We start from the raw sequence: 18,085 nt of genomic DNA, 5'->3' as shown, positions 1-18,085 counted from the left end.
TACAGAATGACCTATATCCTCGTCCTATTTAGGATGTTACTCAGGCAGTGTTTGCCCTCACCCCTCCCCCCAGCCCCAATGCACTACCCCCCTGCCCCCCCAGCACCGTCCTGACAGCATCTCTGGTGACATATGGAGCCCAATGCTCAGCTGTAATGATTCAAAACAGTGTTTATTTAGACCTCACACTTGTGGCCCAGTTCAACCCCCCGGGCTACACTGTTGCCTACCTGCCAACTGCAAATGTGGACAGTGGGCAGTGCTGTTAGAAATGGGACTGTTTTTTTTTTGTTGTTTTTTTTTGTGAGGGGCTGTGTTCAAGGGGCCGGGGAGGAAAGCCACATAGCTTGTCGTACCCTGAGCCTTGCGTGCAGTCTGCATGGCTGCCCAAATTCAACCTAATCTTTCCCCCTCGTGTGAATTATGGATCCCCCCCCGCCCCCCCCCCCCAAATCCTGCCTCCGGAGTCTTGGTGGAAGGGGGTGACCAGCAAGGTGCCCCGCTGGGCTGGTAGAGGGGGCTTCCCTGGCTCTAGATAAGAGTCCAGCCCGAGGCCTTGCTCTCCTACACCCACATCCCCACCATCCTCTCTATCTGCCTCCCCTGCCCCTCACACTAAGAAAAAAAAAAAAGGGGTGGGGGGGGTGTCATGAATGTAGGCAAAGAAAATCCACCCTGGTGCACATGCTGGCTAAACCCAGGCCCTGCCTCTAATCCCCAAACACCAGAGAGACATGCATGGGAATCTTGGTCAGCTGATCATGCTGAAGGCTTCTCTCGGCAGTGGGGGAGCCTCCCACTACGGCTTCCCCTGAGCTGCCCTACTTGGGCAGTGTTTGATCTCATTGTGCACGGCGCACTACCTAGCTAGCTTGCCGGCTGCCTGGCAGGCAGAGAGAGCTCCTTGATGCGAGAGGGCTGGGGAGGTGGAGAGGGCCTCAGTGAAGAGGCTTAATGACTGTATTAGCATCGGGGACTCCCCCAGGACCCACGCCTACACGGCAGGGGGAGGGAGGGAGGGAGAGTGGTGTAGCTCTTCTCACTTTTAATGTTCTGCCCTAATTCTCTCGCTCTCTCTCTCTCTCTCGCTCCCTCGCGCGCTCTTCTTCTCACCGTCTCGGTGTTTCTCATTTTCCGACTTTGCTACCTCTGAGCTATCTTTGAATTCTGCTCTGCATCTCTCTCTATCCCACTCTCTCCCTTGCATCTCCATCTCTCAGATATCCCTTCATGTTTGTTGTCCTGTCATGCCTCTCTTCCTCCCTGTCTGTCAACCCCCCCCCCCCCCCCACATCAAACAAGATGGCTTCCGTATACGCAACGTTCCAGCCTTTGAACGGGGGGAGCACAGCTGCTTTCTCTCTCCATCGCTACCCGTGTTGCTGTTTATGACATTGTGCCCTCAATAATGCATTGTGACCCGCTGAATAATGGATGCTGTACACTTAGCCTAATGCGGAGAGTTAACTGGGATGGCAGAACTGGACCGTGCTAAACGGCACCCCGATCGCTCTGCACCCAGGGGTAAATGACAATAGCCGTGTCTGGAAGCCAGGGGGACTGAACGGGACAGGGATGGGCCAAGCCGGGTTAACTAGACCCCAGAGAAAAGCAGGGACTTTGGATGCGGGGGGGGCTCAGGTTGCATCCACCCACACGCTGGATATAGGCTGGGTTTACAAAATGTTCCTCTTTAAGAGTTAGACACACGGATGTTCCGTTCCATGGTGGAAAAAGAGGGAACAGGAGTGTGTGTGTGTGTGTGTGTGTGTGTGTGTGTGTGTGTGTGTGTGTGTGTGTGGTATTGAATCCAAGGGTCGGTCTGGTTAATCAGTCGCACAAGACACGCCGTTTTTCTAAATCTCATGCTCCGGGTTGGTGTGCGTGAGCTGGGGGCCGGGAGATGTTTTCCAGAGTATATTAAAGTTGAAATTGAACAGCGGAGTGTGTGCATTTGATGTTTGCTTCAGGGATTATAAAAAAAAAAAACAGCAACAAAAAAAAGAAAACCTGAGCCCGTGTCAGTGAAAGGAGATTTGCAGTGCGTGGCCTTGTGGCTCTTCTAACCCTCTGACCCTCTGGGGGATTAGAGGGGGCTTCTGCAGCTGCTCATCACACAAAAAGGGAAATATTAAATGCGCTTACACTTGTCACTTGACAACTCCCACACTGCTTAATTAACGTTAAGAGAGTGTTCTTTGGAATTCAATGGCTTTGAGACATAGAGTATGTGGCTAGAGAAACTCCTCTTGGCACATCATGTTGGTCAAACACCAAAAAAGGTGAAAGAGATCAGAATCCTGGTTTTAGGAAAAATAACACCCCTTCTTTAGTACATGGGTAATAGACGGGCAAAAAGTCCAGCTATCTTCTTTCATAAGCGAAGCTCCACACGAGCCAAACAAGTTTGTATTTTTGGCTCTTTCGCCCGCCTGCTTGAACAGAGGTTACAAGTTACGAGTACAAAGAATCGCAGCCCGCTTCGCCAGCAAAAAAAAGTCACTCTGGCATTGCTGTGAATTCTGCGACAAAGAACCAAAGTGTCACACACACACACGGCTCACACAGAGCTCAAAACTGGCTTTCAAAAACGCATCAGAAAGCAACAGATTGTAGAAATTAGTAATTCCAGTGGACTGACTGGTGGACAGGTGTGTGTGTGTGTGTGTGTGTGTGTGTGTGATCACATGGCTACCCTCAGGCGGCATGGAAAGGTCAGGGATTCATGCAGGAAATGAGCGTCTGCGGAGAGAAGAAGGCGGGGGGGGGGGGGGTCTTGTCTCTTTCCAAAACATATGTGTATTGCAAAATCAACCCTGATTGAGAAAGCTCATTGTATCCTTCATTAAACCCTTGAAACACCCTTCCCTGTATGTAGGCTCTCTATATCTACCGGCACTTTGTATACACTAATGAGCCAAAACATTAAAACCACTGACAGGTGAAGTAAATAACATTGACACCTCGTTCCAGTGGCACCTGTCAAGGGGTGGGATATATCAGGCAGCAAGTGAACAATTAGTTCTTGAAGTTGATGTGTTGGAAGCAGGAAAAATGGGCAAGCGTAAGGATCTGAGCCACTTTGACAAGGACCCAATTGTGATGGCTAGACCACCGGGTCAGAGCATCTCCAAAACGGCAGGTCTTGTGGGGTGTTCCCAGTATGCAGTGGTTAGTACCTCCCAAAAGTGGTCCAAGGAAGGACAACCGGTGACCGGCTCATTGATGCATGCGTGGGGATGGAAGTCTGGCCCGTCTGGTTCGATCCCACAGAAGAGCTACTGTAGCACAAATTACTGAAAATGTTAATGCTGCTTTGATAGAAAGGTGTCAGAACACGCGGGGACGGTATCTCAGGAGGTAGAACTGGTCGTCTAGTAATCTAAAGGTTGCTGGTTCGATCCCAGGCTCCTCCTGCTAGCATGCTGTAGTGTCCTTGAGCAAGACACTTAACCCCTAATTGCTCCTGATGGCTGCGTCCGTCTGTGTTTGAATAATTGTAAGTCGCTTTGGATAAAAGCGTCTGATAAATGCAATGTAATGTATTGTAAAGAACACACAGTGCATCACAGCTTGCTGCATATGGGGCTGTGTAGCCACAGACCGATCAGAGTGCCCATGCTGACCCCTGTCCACCGCTGAAAGCGCCTACAAAGGGCACGTGAGTGTGACCACTGGACCATGGAGCAACGGAAGATGGTGGCCTGGTCTGATGGATCACAATCTTCTACATCATGTGGATAGCCGGGGTTAGGGTCCGATCTCGTCGAGCATCTGTAGGATGTGCCAGAACAAAAACCCTGATCCATGGGGACCCACCTCACAACTTACAGGACTTAAAGAATCTGCTGCTAACATCTTGGTGCCAGATACCACAGGACACCTTCAGAGGCCTTGTGGAGTCTGGACATGGTCACAGTCTGGCATGTCTGGACGAGTCAGAGCCTTTTTGGTGGCACAATATTAGGGGTTATTAGTGGTGATTTTCATGTTTCATGTGGCTGATCGGTGTATATGAATATACAGAGTCAGGTAGTCAAAATATGTAAATAATTGTTCAGCGAGACCGGTGGTTTTTGGTTTTGGTTATTGTTGTTTTTAGCTCGCTAACTATCTGCAAGGCATATTCATCCCTGCACTGACCTAGTGCCCCGGTTCCCACCGGAGCGGCGGGTTCCCGCTATGGTGCCCACTTCGTCGGGCACCATAACTTCCACACCCCTCAAATGCCACGATTCTTTGACATCACTTTAATCATACGCCACCGACATGGGGGACATTTGAATTCTGCAGTGATTTATGAGAGAAACTGCTCTCATTCTGCGACGTGTGTGTGTGTGTGTGTGTGTGATGCCCATCAACTCGCATGAAAGCAGGTCGCTTGAAGTAGCTGCTCTCACTCACCTCTTGACAAGTGGAAGAGAGTTAAACAGGCCTTGTGCCTTTCTTCTTCTAAACACACACACACACACACACACACACACACACACGTCCAAGTCCACTAAGTCACGCGCGCACACACACGCACACCGCACTCTGGACCTCTTCCCCCACTTCCAGTGTTGAGGCTCGGGCTCAGAAGTTGATGAGATCAAACGCACCCAATCCTTTCCCCTGTGATCGACTATTGTGTTTGTGTCCACACAGAGGGGGAGGGATGGGGGTGAGGGAGGGGGACAGAAGTGGTTTAACATGACAAAGCCGGTCCCTGCTGATCCACTATTCTCCTCCCCACATCCCCATGAGCCTCTTCTCTCTCTCTCTCTCTCTCTCTCTCTCTCTCTCTCTCTCTCTCTCTCTCTCTCTCTCTCCCCTCCAAATTCTTGATCCCTTGTCCCCTGCCCTCTCTCCACGGCAGCCCTATCAAAGACCACTCCGGCCCTCTCCAACGCAAACAGTCCCCCCTATTTTTCCACCCTCCATATTTATGACCAGTTTCCTCCGGTGCTGAATATGCGCTTGAGAGCGGGAGGGATCCTGAATGCTGCCAGTCACAATGGATTAGCGGCTATCAATGGCTAGATAACCTCTCTGTTATAGTGAGTGGAGAGAAACACTCAGGCATGCATGAAGCTCAGCGCTGCCTTGAGATACAGGCAGGCTGTGTGTGGCGCCCGACCCCTGAAAAAAAGGATAAGGCTGAATAGGGGGTCGGTTAATGTGTAATTGCATAATAGTAGGCAGTGGCGTGAAGAATGGCATCTCCTAACACTTGATGAGCCCTGATTGTGTATTGTAGATTCATCTTGAGCTGAGCCTCGAGAACCTCTCGTAATTATAGTGAATACAATAATTAATCAGCCTTTCTCAATCGCATGAACTCTCGGGGAGGGGGGGTCACAGAAATTCAGACGGGACACTGCCTCCGACCTTTGACCTCCTTCCCGTGGCCCATGTGCAATGACATAGATTTAAGAGGCTAAGCTCGTTTTACCATGGGAAGTAGCTCAAAGAAGAGTTTGAGCTCAGACTCGAAGCTGGATTTGAATATGTTGGGTTCGGACTAATTTGCTAATTTGCCTCGTCTAATTTGTCCCAATTTCAGATATTTACCAATAGTGTATTTGTTTCCTATGATGACTACGATAATACTTCTTACGTATTGCCCTCTTGGCTTGGGGTGTTTTTTCAGCATGATCTTGGCTCGGCAGAAGCCTATAGAGCCTGTGAATATGACAGGGCTTATTATTTATATTTATTGCTATGTCCTAGAGTAGATGCCGATCAGAGACAGAGAGAGGGAGAGAGAGAGGAATTTACAGATACAGTCACACGCACATTTGCATTATTAACCTATAAAAGTGCCCCTCCCCGATAAAAGCTAAATGCTAAATGTCTGCTAAATGTTTCACAAATGCACTGTGGTGTGGGGATGGTGTGGGTTGAGCAGCCACACCTGTCCTGGGTCTAGGTAATCAGGGCCAGGATCAGAGTGGCTGCATAGCCTTTGCTCACTGGTTGGTCTAACGGGCAACAGGTAAAACCCCCATCCCCACACACACTCAGGAGAGGAGCCCTTGTCGCGACACGTGTCCATCTCCTCCGGGGCTTGTTGTATCCAGCCCCTTCTCCACAATAAACGGTGTTTTCTCAACCCCACCGTCTGTGTCTCTGCGCCAGAGGGCCCCGAAACTGCCACAGGCACTTTGATGGTTAGGCCTGCGATATTTAAAAAGGTGGTTTGTGCGAGACCCGTGGTTTTCAGTTTGCGAGGCTGCGGCGTCGCCCTCCGTTCAACATAACAGAGTTACGTTGTCGAGGAATGGGGGGATGATAAACGCCTGGGGTTTTTTTTTTTTTTTTTTTTTTTTTTTGTTGTTGTTTTTTGTGTGATGATCCCGCGCCCCGGGCTCGGCTCTCTGGTGTCAGGTATCAGGGTCTTCGAAAGCAAACATGACGGAGTGCACAGCTCTATTAAGGAGGTGTTTACAAAGAGACAGGAGCACTATTTGTACTTTTTTTTTGATCTGTATTTCCTCTCTTCCTTCTTTTTGTTAATCAATTAATACATTTGCCAGTCTAATTATGTGTAAATGTGTATTTATGGCCGAATTCCAAGCTTTTCTCCACTGTGTTTACATTATGCACCAATGGATGTGTAGTTGTGGGTTTCTTTTCAACGTACATATTTGTAACTTAGAACTTATATAACGTGCGTTGAGCACAGCGACACGTGTGAGGTTGACATGGCAACAGGGGGGTGGGGGGGTGGAGCCGAACCACGGAGCCAAGTGAGCTGAAATTGTGTTTCTTGATAAGTATCCCTTCAAAGGCCTCAGATCCAACAGGTTCTTCTTCTGGGGCTTTGTGGTTTACCGTAGCGTTTTTAGCGTCTTGACTCCTATCCTTTGAATGATTTGCGTTTTGCCTTTGACGTCGTCACGTTGGTGTGCCGACTGCGATGTGTAGGGGTTGGATCAGAATAGGATCAGAATTTAATAAAAAAAAAACAAAGCAGGCTTGTATCTGAGCTTAAAAAAATAAAGCAATCCCATGTGTTTTCTGTCTGTTTACATTCTAAGCAATTATATCTGATCAGTGTCAGATGGAGGGAAGACTCTGAACCATGTTGGTATGAAAAGGGGGACTCTGCTTGGACTCAATACGTCGATAAACTGTCAAAGGCTTGGAAAGGCTTTCCCGTGCATCCAAGTGTGGATGTATCTTTCAGGCTGAACCCAGAGCTCCGGACACGCCCGATTTAAACGCAGACGCGCGTCCGGAAGAGGCTCGGTACCTTTGTCGGCCAGACCAGAGCAAAACAAATTTCACACTGCTGTCCCCGCATGCACAAGTTCATTAATCAACTTTAAACTGTGTGTGTGTGTGTGTGTGTGTGTGTGTGTGTGTGTGTGTGTGTGTGTGTGTGTGTGTGTGTGTGTGTGTGTGTGTGTGTGTGTGTGTGTGTTCACCTCATTGTCACTCATTTTGGTTTCCTTCTTCTCATCTGAAAATGACATTAATTTCATTTCATTATTGGAATCACTCAGTCGTGAGCTATCGGCTGAATTGCAGAAACAAAATGCAGAAACAATGAACAACTTAGAATATAGAATTGGGTATCTGCTTGTCTGTTTCAGCTTTCAGTAGTCTAAACGCATTTGAAGTTGTTTTACTGTTATTTAGGAATTGGCCTATGTCAGAAATGTACATTTTATCCCGAATTAACCAATACACCAATGATACACCATCCCAGTTTCCTTTAAGAAAACATGGCTTAGCACACACGCCAGGGTTTCAGCGGATGCCTTTTTAAAATGTAAGCTTATGAATTAAGCAAAGAATGGCATAAATTTTCTTAATTGTATTTGTTTTGAAACAGGTTTGGATCCAAAATATGAGATTATATCACTTATGCTGTGCTACTAGCCTGCATACCTGTAAATTACACATTGTACTTCGGCCATTTTTATTTTTATTCTGTCACTTCTCCACAGGGGACCCTCTGCCCTGCTTTGGGGGGGGGGGTTGCATGGGCGGGCGTGTGAGGCATGTGCCCCGCTGTGGGTCAGAGGTCCTGGGCAGCTGACCCAAAAAGGTTGCCTCGTCTTGGGGGTTGGGGGGCAGATTGACTTGTGATTTCTAGTCGACGCTGCTGAAATCTCGCGTGCGTAAGTCTGTACGGAGTAACATGTAACGCTGTTGTCATGTTGCGCTCTTTGAAGGCCTCGTCACTGCCACCTGGTTACCCCCGCTCTCACACACACACACACACACACACACACACACACACACACACACACACACACACAGAGTCAGACACAGACACACGCGCACGCCCACATTCTTCTGTGCTCCAGTTTGTCCACACATGTTTCCGCTCCTTCTCCATTTTCAGGGGCGGCTCTGATAGAAAAACCTGCTGTGTTGTTTCTGCGGGTGGTGGGGGTGTGGGGTTGGAGTATCTTGGGCACCCGAAAAAGGGGGATTCTGAAACATGGTGGGGGCCAACCTTGGCTGATCAAATCCAGGCCTGGAGCTGATAGGCAAACACACGAGAGACACACACACACACACACACACACACACACATACACACACACACACACACACACACACACACACACACACACACAGAGGGGGAGAAAAAAGCTAGAAAAAACACCGCCATTTCCTTCCACTGTGGAGGAATCATCACAAGTGGGCAGACCCCCCGCCCCCTCCACCTCAGTGCTGCCCTTACCCTTTGCCCTGTGCTCCCAGCCTCATTTATTATATGTCGTACGTGTGTGTGTGTTTGTGTTAGGATAACACTCTAAATTGCTGAGCTATTTTGCACCAATTCAGAACACTATTTATCAAAAACTTTCGCCGGCAAAGCTGACACCGCCCTAAATCTCGCTCTGCTGTCATTCTGGGTAGTTTTTTTGTTTTTTTGTTTTTTTTTGCCTCAGTCAAAACAGACGGATTTCATTTACCAGACGAGCTCAACTGTGACGCTGTGCCCCCCCCCCCCCCCCTCCCCCTAAGTGGAAGTGATAAAGTCTCACTCTCCAAAGGCAAATGATATTAAAAGTAGATTAAGATCTCATTGCGATCCACCCCCCACCCTATAATCTCCTGCAATCTGCTCCTGGGAGGAAGGTGGGGCCTGGCCGCCTGGAGCCCCCTGATTGGTCAAACTCGGGCACTGGGAGCCGTTGTGTAACGGTGATTCAAGTCTGTTCCCATTAGCTCGCTAGGACGCTCATCCTCTGCGACAGCACTCCATGTTCCCGCTCTCTCTCTCTCTCTCTCTCTCTCGCTCTCTCGCTTATTCTACGCTTCATCCGTCTATCTTCCCAGGGGAGACCTTAGTTTGGAAGCAGCCTCGCTAAACTGGGGTTCGATATTAATCCCCTTCACACGCGCACACTAACTCACTCTTATATTAGACATAATCGCTGACAAACTCAGACGACCAATCCTGTGTAAATTGGAGAGCGAAGAGGAAGAGAAAATATGTCGTCTTGTTTGTATCCGTACGATTCCAATATGAGGTTTTCCCTTCATCCGCTTTGGGAAAATGCTCAATTGTTGGCATTTGCCGATTACTAGGCTGACAGAAGACAGATTTATGCCCAGGGGGAATGTTTTAGGCAAAATTTGAGGTCTTAGACAGGAAGGAGACAATTTTCCAAACCCACCAATCCGTCCCTTGGCGACACCACTGGTGTGAGCTAGTCGTGTGTGTGTGTGTGTGTGTGTGTGTGTGTGTGTGTGTGTGTGTGTGTGTGTGTGTGTGTGTGTGTGTGTGTGTGTGTGTGTGTGTGTGTGTGTGTGTGTGTGTGTGTGTGTGTGTGTGTGTGTGTGTGTGTGTGTGCGCGCGCGCGCGTGCGCGAGGCTCAGGCCCAACATCCTGGGGGATAAAAAGGGGGGGGTTGAAAGGGTTAACTAAACAGAGCAGTACTTAGGTGAGAACACCGGTCCGGGGTGGAGAGAGGGGTAGGAAGATAGGGGGCAGAAAGAGGAAGAAGGGTAGAGACTGGATTTAATTAAAGGGAAAACGATAGCCACAAGGTCCGTTACCTAAAACAACTCTCTTTCCTCTTTACGTGTGTGTGTGTTTCTGCTTAAGTCCATCTGCACCCCACCTCCACCTCTTGTTATCAATAACTGTTGGCACCCTGTGTTCGAATACAAACACACCCCACTGTTATTTCTAATTGTGTGTGTGTGTGTGTGTGTGTGCCTCTACAAGGGGACAGCAGTGAAGCTGTGTTTGCGATGAGAGGCTGCTGTGACGTCAAGTCCATGAATGGCAGGATTTCCCTGTAAAGCGTGGGCTGGGGGAGGGGTGGTGGTGGTGGTGGGGGGGGTTGACCTTGTTTCCCTCCCACTGACACAGCAATCGGCTTATTATGTGTGGTTGTGTGTGAATTCCTGAATATTTTCGCTACAACCTCGCACCCTTTTTTGAATGGTACTCTTCTGCGCCGTTGTTTTTCTCCCCCCAGCCAGGCTGCTCCAACGCTGATAAAAACCATTAAAAAGCCCCCACAGTTCTGACAGTCACTTTTTTTTTTTTTCTCTCTCTCTCTTCTCGGATTTTATGACACATCGGACTACAAATCCCATGCGCTCGCAGCGTGGTGGTTTCCGTTCCTGGCGCGCTTCCCTTGGCCGTCCCAGTTCATTATTTTAGGCTGACTTCAAAGTGGGCCGCAGTCTGGCAGCCCTGGTGCACGGTGGTCCGTCTGGCCGGGCTCTATGTCTCCTGCACACACTGAATGGAAAAGCCAGTGCCCTGTCTGTCTGTCTGTCTGTCTGTCTGTCTGTCTGCTTTGCGTGCAGGCGTGTGGTTGCGGGCCCGTTTGTCTTAGATAATACCAACCAGTGGGAGCACAGCGGTTTGTGATGGGACCTCCCCTTCCCCCACCCTCTCTCTCGCCCTCTCTTTCTTTCTCTCTTTCTCTATCTCCCTCCCTCGCTTTCCAGTACATCCCAAGCTTCATCTCCGCAGGTCCTCCACCAGCCAGCCAGCCAGCCAGCCAGCCAGGCTGCTAATGCAGTTAGCTTGCCCCTAATGACGGTGAAATCTCATTAATATGCTTCACAGCTGGGCCGAATAACCAGCGGGGACGGCAGAAATCTAATCTCGTAGGACTAACCCAGAGCTGAACCTCGAGAACAGCTCCACAGCACCGGGTCCCGGGCCGCCCTTGAGTCGCGAGGCTAAATTATAGCCGCCAGCGGTGTGTGTGTGTGTGTGTGTGTGTGTGTGTGTGTGTGTGTGTGTGTGTGTGTGTGTTCCTTAATGGCTGCATTTGAAGCACTGAAGCTAGCCAGCCTAGCCTTTGGCTAAGGTCCGTATTCGCTCAGAGGCTGGTTTCATCATCGCAATGGATCCCATTTCCACCTTGCGGGCATCTGCCTGTTTAAGGCCGTCCCGAAGGATAATTGCTTATGGACGAGCAGCCAGCAACGCGACGGCCACTTGTGGTTCCTGATGTATGCAAAGTGGATCTGAGGAGCAGCATTACAAGCCAATCTGGCTTCCGCTTAATGAAATCACCAGTGCATTGGCTTCAAACCCATCCTGCTACTTTTCTCTATTAGGATGTTTCAAGGCACACACACAATACACACACACACACACACACACAAACACACACACAATGTATATGTAATGTGTTTAATATATAATAATCAGTCAGTGTTCGTAGCGGTTTTCTGGGAACGTGAACATCAAGTCGGAAATGCCAGGTTATTACAGCTTAATTGACCAGATGCCGGCCGTCATGCATCACAGTATCCAATCGAAGTTACGACAATCAGTAGAGACAAAATGGCTGACCTGCTATTCCCTAAGAACCACCGGGCAATAATCGAACAGAAATGGCAATACATGGCAAAACTTTATAGCAATATGTAAATGCTCCTGTACGATCTGAGGCCTATGGGTTTTGCTTCCTTCCCTGTTGCCCGTCTCTGCATCCACTTTCAACATGTCTCGTTTAACATTCATAGTGCAAATCATCTTTCCATAGCCTGCATGGGACTTAGGTAAGTTATGGCTGAAGGTTTACAAACACATACAAGACGGTGCTTAGGATCTCACTGTTTTTCCTCCGTCTTTTTCTTAACTTGGCCATGGAGTCCTGTCGCGAGCCTGCCACCTTCGAACCCTTCTGGTCTGGAGTGTTGTCGTTGCAGGAGGGTTACGGCACTAATCCCCACAGGTGGGTGTGAGTCAGGATGTTCCTTAGTTCCTTAGTCCGACTCTTAGTACAGTGTTTTTGGCCGGCGTGTTGACCAGAGCTTAGATCAAGACGGGACCGTAAGAGTCGCTCAGACCAGAGGCTGATGCTGTCCTTTGAGAGTCTATCTCTCTCACGTGTGGCTCTCGCTCGCTCTCTCAAATTCAAATTTGCTTTGGCATGACAAGTGCTATAACATTGCCAATGCGTAACAAGACATGTACACAAAAATCGACAAGACAAAAGAAGTACTTAAAATAAAGGTGAAGAACAGGTTACATAAAGGTGTGTATGTAAATGGTCAATGGACTGTATTTATATGGCGCTTTTCTAGTCTTGCGACCGCACAAAGCGCTTTACAGTACATGCCTCACATTCACCCATTTCACACACATTCATACGTTGATGGTGGCGGCAACTGTGCAAGGGGCACACCAGCTCATTGAGAGCAGTTAGCAGTTCAGCGTCTTGCACAACGACACTTCCACGTGCTCCCAGGAGGAGCCGGGGATCGAACCTGGAACCCTCAGATGACTGGACGACATAGACGCGTATTTAGCTGCCACAACTGAGCAGTGATATATTTGTGGCAGCTCTTGGGAAAGTGCAACTCCACGTCTCCTCGGCTGCAGTGGAGCACAGCCTGGCCTCTCTGGGTTGCCAGGTCTGACGGTGGCGGGCTGCAGCAGCCTGGTCTCTCTGGGTTGCCAGGTCTGATGGTGGCAGCCCTTTTCCACAGCCAGACCTTGTTCACCGAGTCTGATTTTTCAGAATTTTGTCAGTTACCATGGTCGAATATTCTGCGGCAGTGTACTGTCTATTCAGGGCCAAATAGCGTTGAAGATTACTTTGGCTTTTTGTCGTTTCTTTCCACTGTGTTTCATAATTTACTTTTTGTTGATCGCTAATTTAGTTGGGTCGAATTCTTTGATGGATGATGTCACTGTCTTGATGCTGCCTGGTGTTGGTCTCCGAGGGGTTTGATAGTCTGAGTCTGTCTGAGCCTCTCTTTCTCCGTGTGTGTCTCTCTCTCTCTGTCTCACTGTCCCACAGGCCTGCCATTGTTCTGCTCCTAGACAGAGTTTGACTGGGCTCCAGAAGCCAGCCATTGTGTTTAATTACAGTCCCACCCCCCCCCACCCACTCCCAGACCCTTGTCCTTGTGTCCCAGATTTTTATGGGCGCTCTCATTAGAAGTGTGCGCGTGTGCGCGTGCAAAGAAGAAGAATCGTAATATGTGCATGTAGGGTGAATGTGTTTGTCCGGCTTTCGCGGGCGTGACGTTCTGTGTCATCAGAACACGTAGGGAACGACGGCTTTTCACTAATGAGTGAAGAAAGGCCACGTTACATAAAGAGGAACACACTTTTTCCCCCCTCTAGTTGAATTGTTCTGACATGAGCGTAGTGATTAGCCAGACCCAGGGGCTCAGGCAGCAATGGGCTAGATGCTAGAACGACGGCAAAAAAGAAGAAGCCCTTCTCCTCCCTCCATTTGCCCAGAATCCTTCTCTCTCCCACCTCCCATCCAACCTGGTATGTTGCTCTCTTTAGCCACTGCCCAGAGTCGTTCCTCTTTCAATCCTGCCTGCTGTCCTCATTTCCCCTTCCTTACTGCTTCATCATGGATGGCATTTCAAAGCATTTGTGCGTTCTCTCTCAAGAGAAGCCTCTCGTTTCATCACACTGGCTTGTTTATGGACACTGATTTTAGTCTCTCTCTCTCTCGCTCTCTCGCTCTCTCTCTCCCTCCCCCCATCCCTTGCAATCTTTAGGAGAAGCCCAGAAGCTTCTGTGCAGATGGAGTTTCAGTCTACATTTTGATGCTGTTAACCTGAGCCCTTTGTGCGTGTTATCCAGATAGGTGTGTGTGTGTGTGTGTGTGTATATGTGTGTGTGTGTGTGTGTGTGTGTGTGTGTGTGTGTGTGTGTGTGTGTGTGTGTTTGGAGGGGGGGGCCATGTTAGAGCATCGTAGGTAATAACAATGAAGTGGCAATGCTTTCCCTCCCCACATCTGGGGCTGTCACTGGATCCGTCCCGTCTGTCTTTCCACTTGTCGACTTACGCCGTCGTCTTCCATCCACGCTGTGCGTCTTTTTGTGTCGCCCCATCCACCCATGCATCTATCGATCTATCCATCCATCCATGCATCCATCCATCTAGCCTTCCCACCTCTCTCCCTCCCTATGGGTTTGTAACTAACTCTAACAACACTCCATTAACTTCCACTCATAGAGGTTTTGGAAGTGACCCTCGCAAACAGTCTCACTGCTGAGTCATGTGAGTGACACAAGCACCCGTATTACTTTTAATGCGCGGCTTTCCGTGCTCTGGGAAGCTATTTAAACTTTTAATGCCCATTTAACTTTTTTAATGGCTGAGGGAACTGCACTGTATTCTCATGTCACACGCATACACATGCACATACAAGCCCTGTGGGAATCATTTCCAGAACACCTTTGATTTCCTCCATAAAGATTTTTGCGTTTTACGCTCCGTATCCCTCTCCGATGGATTCCCAGTGCCTGATTAATGTTAAAGCATTGACAAGAGCCCCAAGAGATGAGTCAATAATGATAACAATAATAATACCATCACAACAACCTTTTAAAGTCACATAGCACACATTGGTTTAAAGTGTCTCTCCATCTCTGTTGGCTACACATCCAAGCTGTGTTCAGCATCAAAATGCCAACCCTACCCCCAAAACAGAATGAGTCCAATAAGAAAGGGAGACTGTTTCAAGTAGAAGAATCAGCAACAATTTAAGCCATGTTATACTAACGCCAAATAGCTGTGGAACCCATGTTACACCGCTCACCCTGTTCGAACACAGCGCGGAGCACAGTGTTTGCTAGAATTTACTGTTGTCTTCACTGATTGAGACAGAGAGAGAAAGAGAGAGAGAATCCCTGGAAACCCGACCCACGCCGCTGGTTCTGTTGCCCCATGTTCCTTGCTACCAGATCGGTGAAGCTGTTTGGATTATTCGGGTTGTTCCTGAGCGTAATATTCCCACCATCTACTGCATGGGCACAGAGACTTAGCAAGGCAGGCACACACTCTCTGAAGGGAGGCAAAAGTGTGTGTGTATGTATGTGATTTGTGTGTGTGTGTGTGTGTGTCAGTCCAGAGCGTGACATGGAGTGTGTTCCCCAGCCGTACTTTGAGCCCAGTGAAGTTGCCAGTGCTGCTGTGTTAAATATAGAAGGGGCTTATTTACACACGAGCGCCAAGCCCGTGGGCCCTGAGAGCTGCTCTCAAACGTCACCAATTTCTTCCCTGTCAGCCTGACCCCTCTCTCTCTCTCTCTCTCTCTCTTCCCCCCCCCCCCCCCCCTCCCCCCTCTATCCCGCCTGCTGTCCTCATTTCCCCTCCCCGACTGCTTCATTATGGATGCTCTTGCTCACGCCCACACCCTCCTAGATATAGTGGAAAAGAACAACGCGGCCTTATTCATGCATGTCTGTGAACATATGTGTACTCGCATGCATTCAGTCATGCAAGCCTCGGGCCAGTGGTATGTACACACATTTATGCACGCTCATCACAGAAGTTATTTACACATACAGTTTGCAAACACGGGTCATGCAGTTCAATTGTTTGGCCAAATATAAGCTGCGTGACATGGGTGTGTGCCGACGTCTGTTTGCATATTTGATGAAAGAATGGTGTTTCATCAACAAACCACACAGGATATTGGGGACAAAATCCAGCTCCTTTACACGTGTCTTAAGAAACGGCAGGTCGCTTGGCGCCACGGCCCTCAGCTGCTGTGCTTACCATGTACTCGCGCGCACGCACACACACACACACACACACACACACACACACACACACACACTCACGTTGCACTTTCAATACATGTCCACGTGTCCTGCTTCCCGCTGTCCTCTACAATTCATCTTCTCAGGGCTAGGGTCAACATTATTTCTTACAGGTTGTTTTTCATGCTCTCTCATTTGAAAGTGGCGTGTGTGTGTTTGTGTCTGTGTGTTACAGCAGACACAAACACACACAGAGGCTTCGTTGTGACCGGCCGGGGCTGCCAGGGCTCACACGCTAATGATTCTTCCGCAGGTTCGCCTACGGAAACCTTGTTATGACGTTTACTTCCTCTAGATAGTTGAGTTTGATCGTTTTCTCGGCACCCCCGTCTGTTGTGCTGCATTAAAGATTGTAAAAGAGGTTAAGGACGTCCTGTTTACATGGAGATCATGGCACTGAAGAGCTTCTTCTCCTGCTCCCCTACGACAGTAGAGCGTACCTGTTCCACGCTGGCGGGGAACTTCCTCCTTGTAGCCATACAGGACATCCTTATCTTTGATGTGTGTCCTCATCGCTGACACACAGCCCTTCCTGATGCGCTCGCGCGCGCGCGCGCACACACACACACACACACACACACACACACACACACACACACACACACACACACACACACACACACACACACACACACACACACACACACACACACACACACACACACACACACACACACACAAACCCCTCAAGGTTAGGAGTAAAAAACACTTAAAATAACTCTCTTCACTGGCTGGATCTTGGGGTGCATCCATTACCTATGTGTTTGTACCTGTAAGCCAAATCAATTGGATTGATTTTGTTGGTTTTTTTCCCCCTGAAATAAAGCAGAAAGGCATCTTTTTTCATATCTTATCAGAGAGCTAGATCAAGAGGTTCTTCTCGACCTCCACGTGGAACGTAGCTTCTAACCAGTGCACCACCCTCCCAGTGGCTTACATCAGATGCTTTCTTTTTGACTGCTGTGTGTGTGTGTGTGTGTGTGTGTGTGTGTGTGTGTGTGTGTGTGTGTGTGTGTGTGTGTGTGTGTGTGTGTGTGTGTGTGTGTGTGTGTGTGTGTGTGTGTGTGTGTGTGTGTGTGCGCATTATGGAGAGAAGGCTGTGGGGTGTTTTTGTGGCATGGGCCCCCTTTTTTTTAAACCGTTAGCGGCGGGATATTTGTCATATTATGTTATTAGATTAGCCAGGACTCCTAATGAAAGCTGCGGCGATTTGTCAGCTGTCACCATTATTGATCTGACCACAACTGCCCATCAGAGAATGACCTTCCTTTCTCTCTCTCTCTCTCTCTCTCTCTCTCTCTCTCTCCTACAGCCATAGAGACCCAGAGCACCAGCTCGGAGGAGATTGTGCCAAGCCCACCCTCTCCGCCTCCGCCCCCCCGGGTCTACAAGCCCTGCTTCGTGTGCCAGGACAAGTCCTCAGGCTACCACTATGGCGTCAGCGCCTGCGAGGGCTGCAAGGTGAAGCTCAACTTGGCCTTCCCCAAAATGGTTCATGAGAATGAACCATTTTGAATGAATGGTTTTGAGAGGGGACTCAAAATATGACTTAATCTAGGGGTATCTGTGCATGGAAATAATATCAGCGTGATCCATAATCGAGGCCTCCATTCCAAGACTAATGTGAATTAACGATAGCGTCTTTTCATATAAGGCCGAGCGACATTGTCTTTCACATTTGCCGACGATGTCATTCACTAGATGGTTCAGATATTTGGACTTACAGCCTCTTCAAAGCAAACCCTCGGCATGCCGTCGCCTCTTTCTCTATAAGTTGTGCCACTGTATCGGCCGCTCCATTGAGCTGGAGGTCAGCTGTATCTGTTGATTGCACTGCATAACTGCCTGATATCAGGTTTTGTTATTATATACGTGGGAGAGGAATGAAGGTTGTATTTGTGCCTTTTCCTTTCTCTCCACAGGGTCGTTGCCACGTAACATGTTGTAGCAGCAGTTGTACGATAGTGTTACACAGTTGCTGGAGATACCATCTTATTTATTGTAATCCCCCAGTTGCGTCCACCGGTTTCCATACTGCCCACACTTGGCAGTGCCTGGATTGTGTAAGCTAAGCTCAGA

At 48.9% G+C, this 18,085-nt stretch overlaps 1 protein-coding gene across 2 annotated transcripts in view; it reads left to right on the top strand.

The window, feature by feature from the left end:
- The window catches only part of raraa (retinoic acid receptor, alpha a), a 99,731-nt gene that overhangs the window by 66,132 nt on the left and 15,514 nt on the right, over positions 1-18,085 (top strand). For both annotated transcript variants that reach the window (XM_080021592.1, XM_080021591.1), the window contains exon 2: positions 17,319-17,467. In XM_080021592.1, the coding sequence (XP_079877718.1) occupies positions 17,319-17,467 (149 nt within the window). The remainder of the gene's footprint in view (positions 1-17,318; positions 17,468-18,085) is intronic.

This window comes from Zeus faber, assembly GCF_960531495.2.
Source record: "Zeus faber genome assembly, chromosome: 20".
Taxonomy (NCBI): domain Eukaryota; kingdom Metazoa; phylum Chordata; class Actinopteri; order Zeiformes; family Zeidae; genus Zeus; species Zeus faber.
Note: the sequence above shows the minus strand (reverse complement) of the source record. Positions and strands in the feature narration are given on the sequence as shown.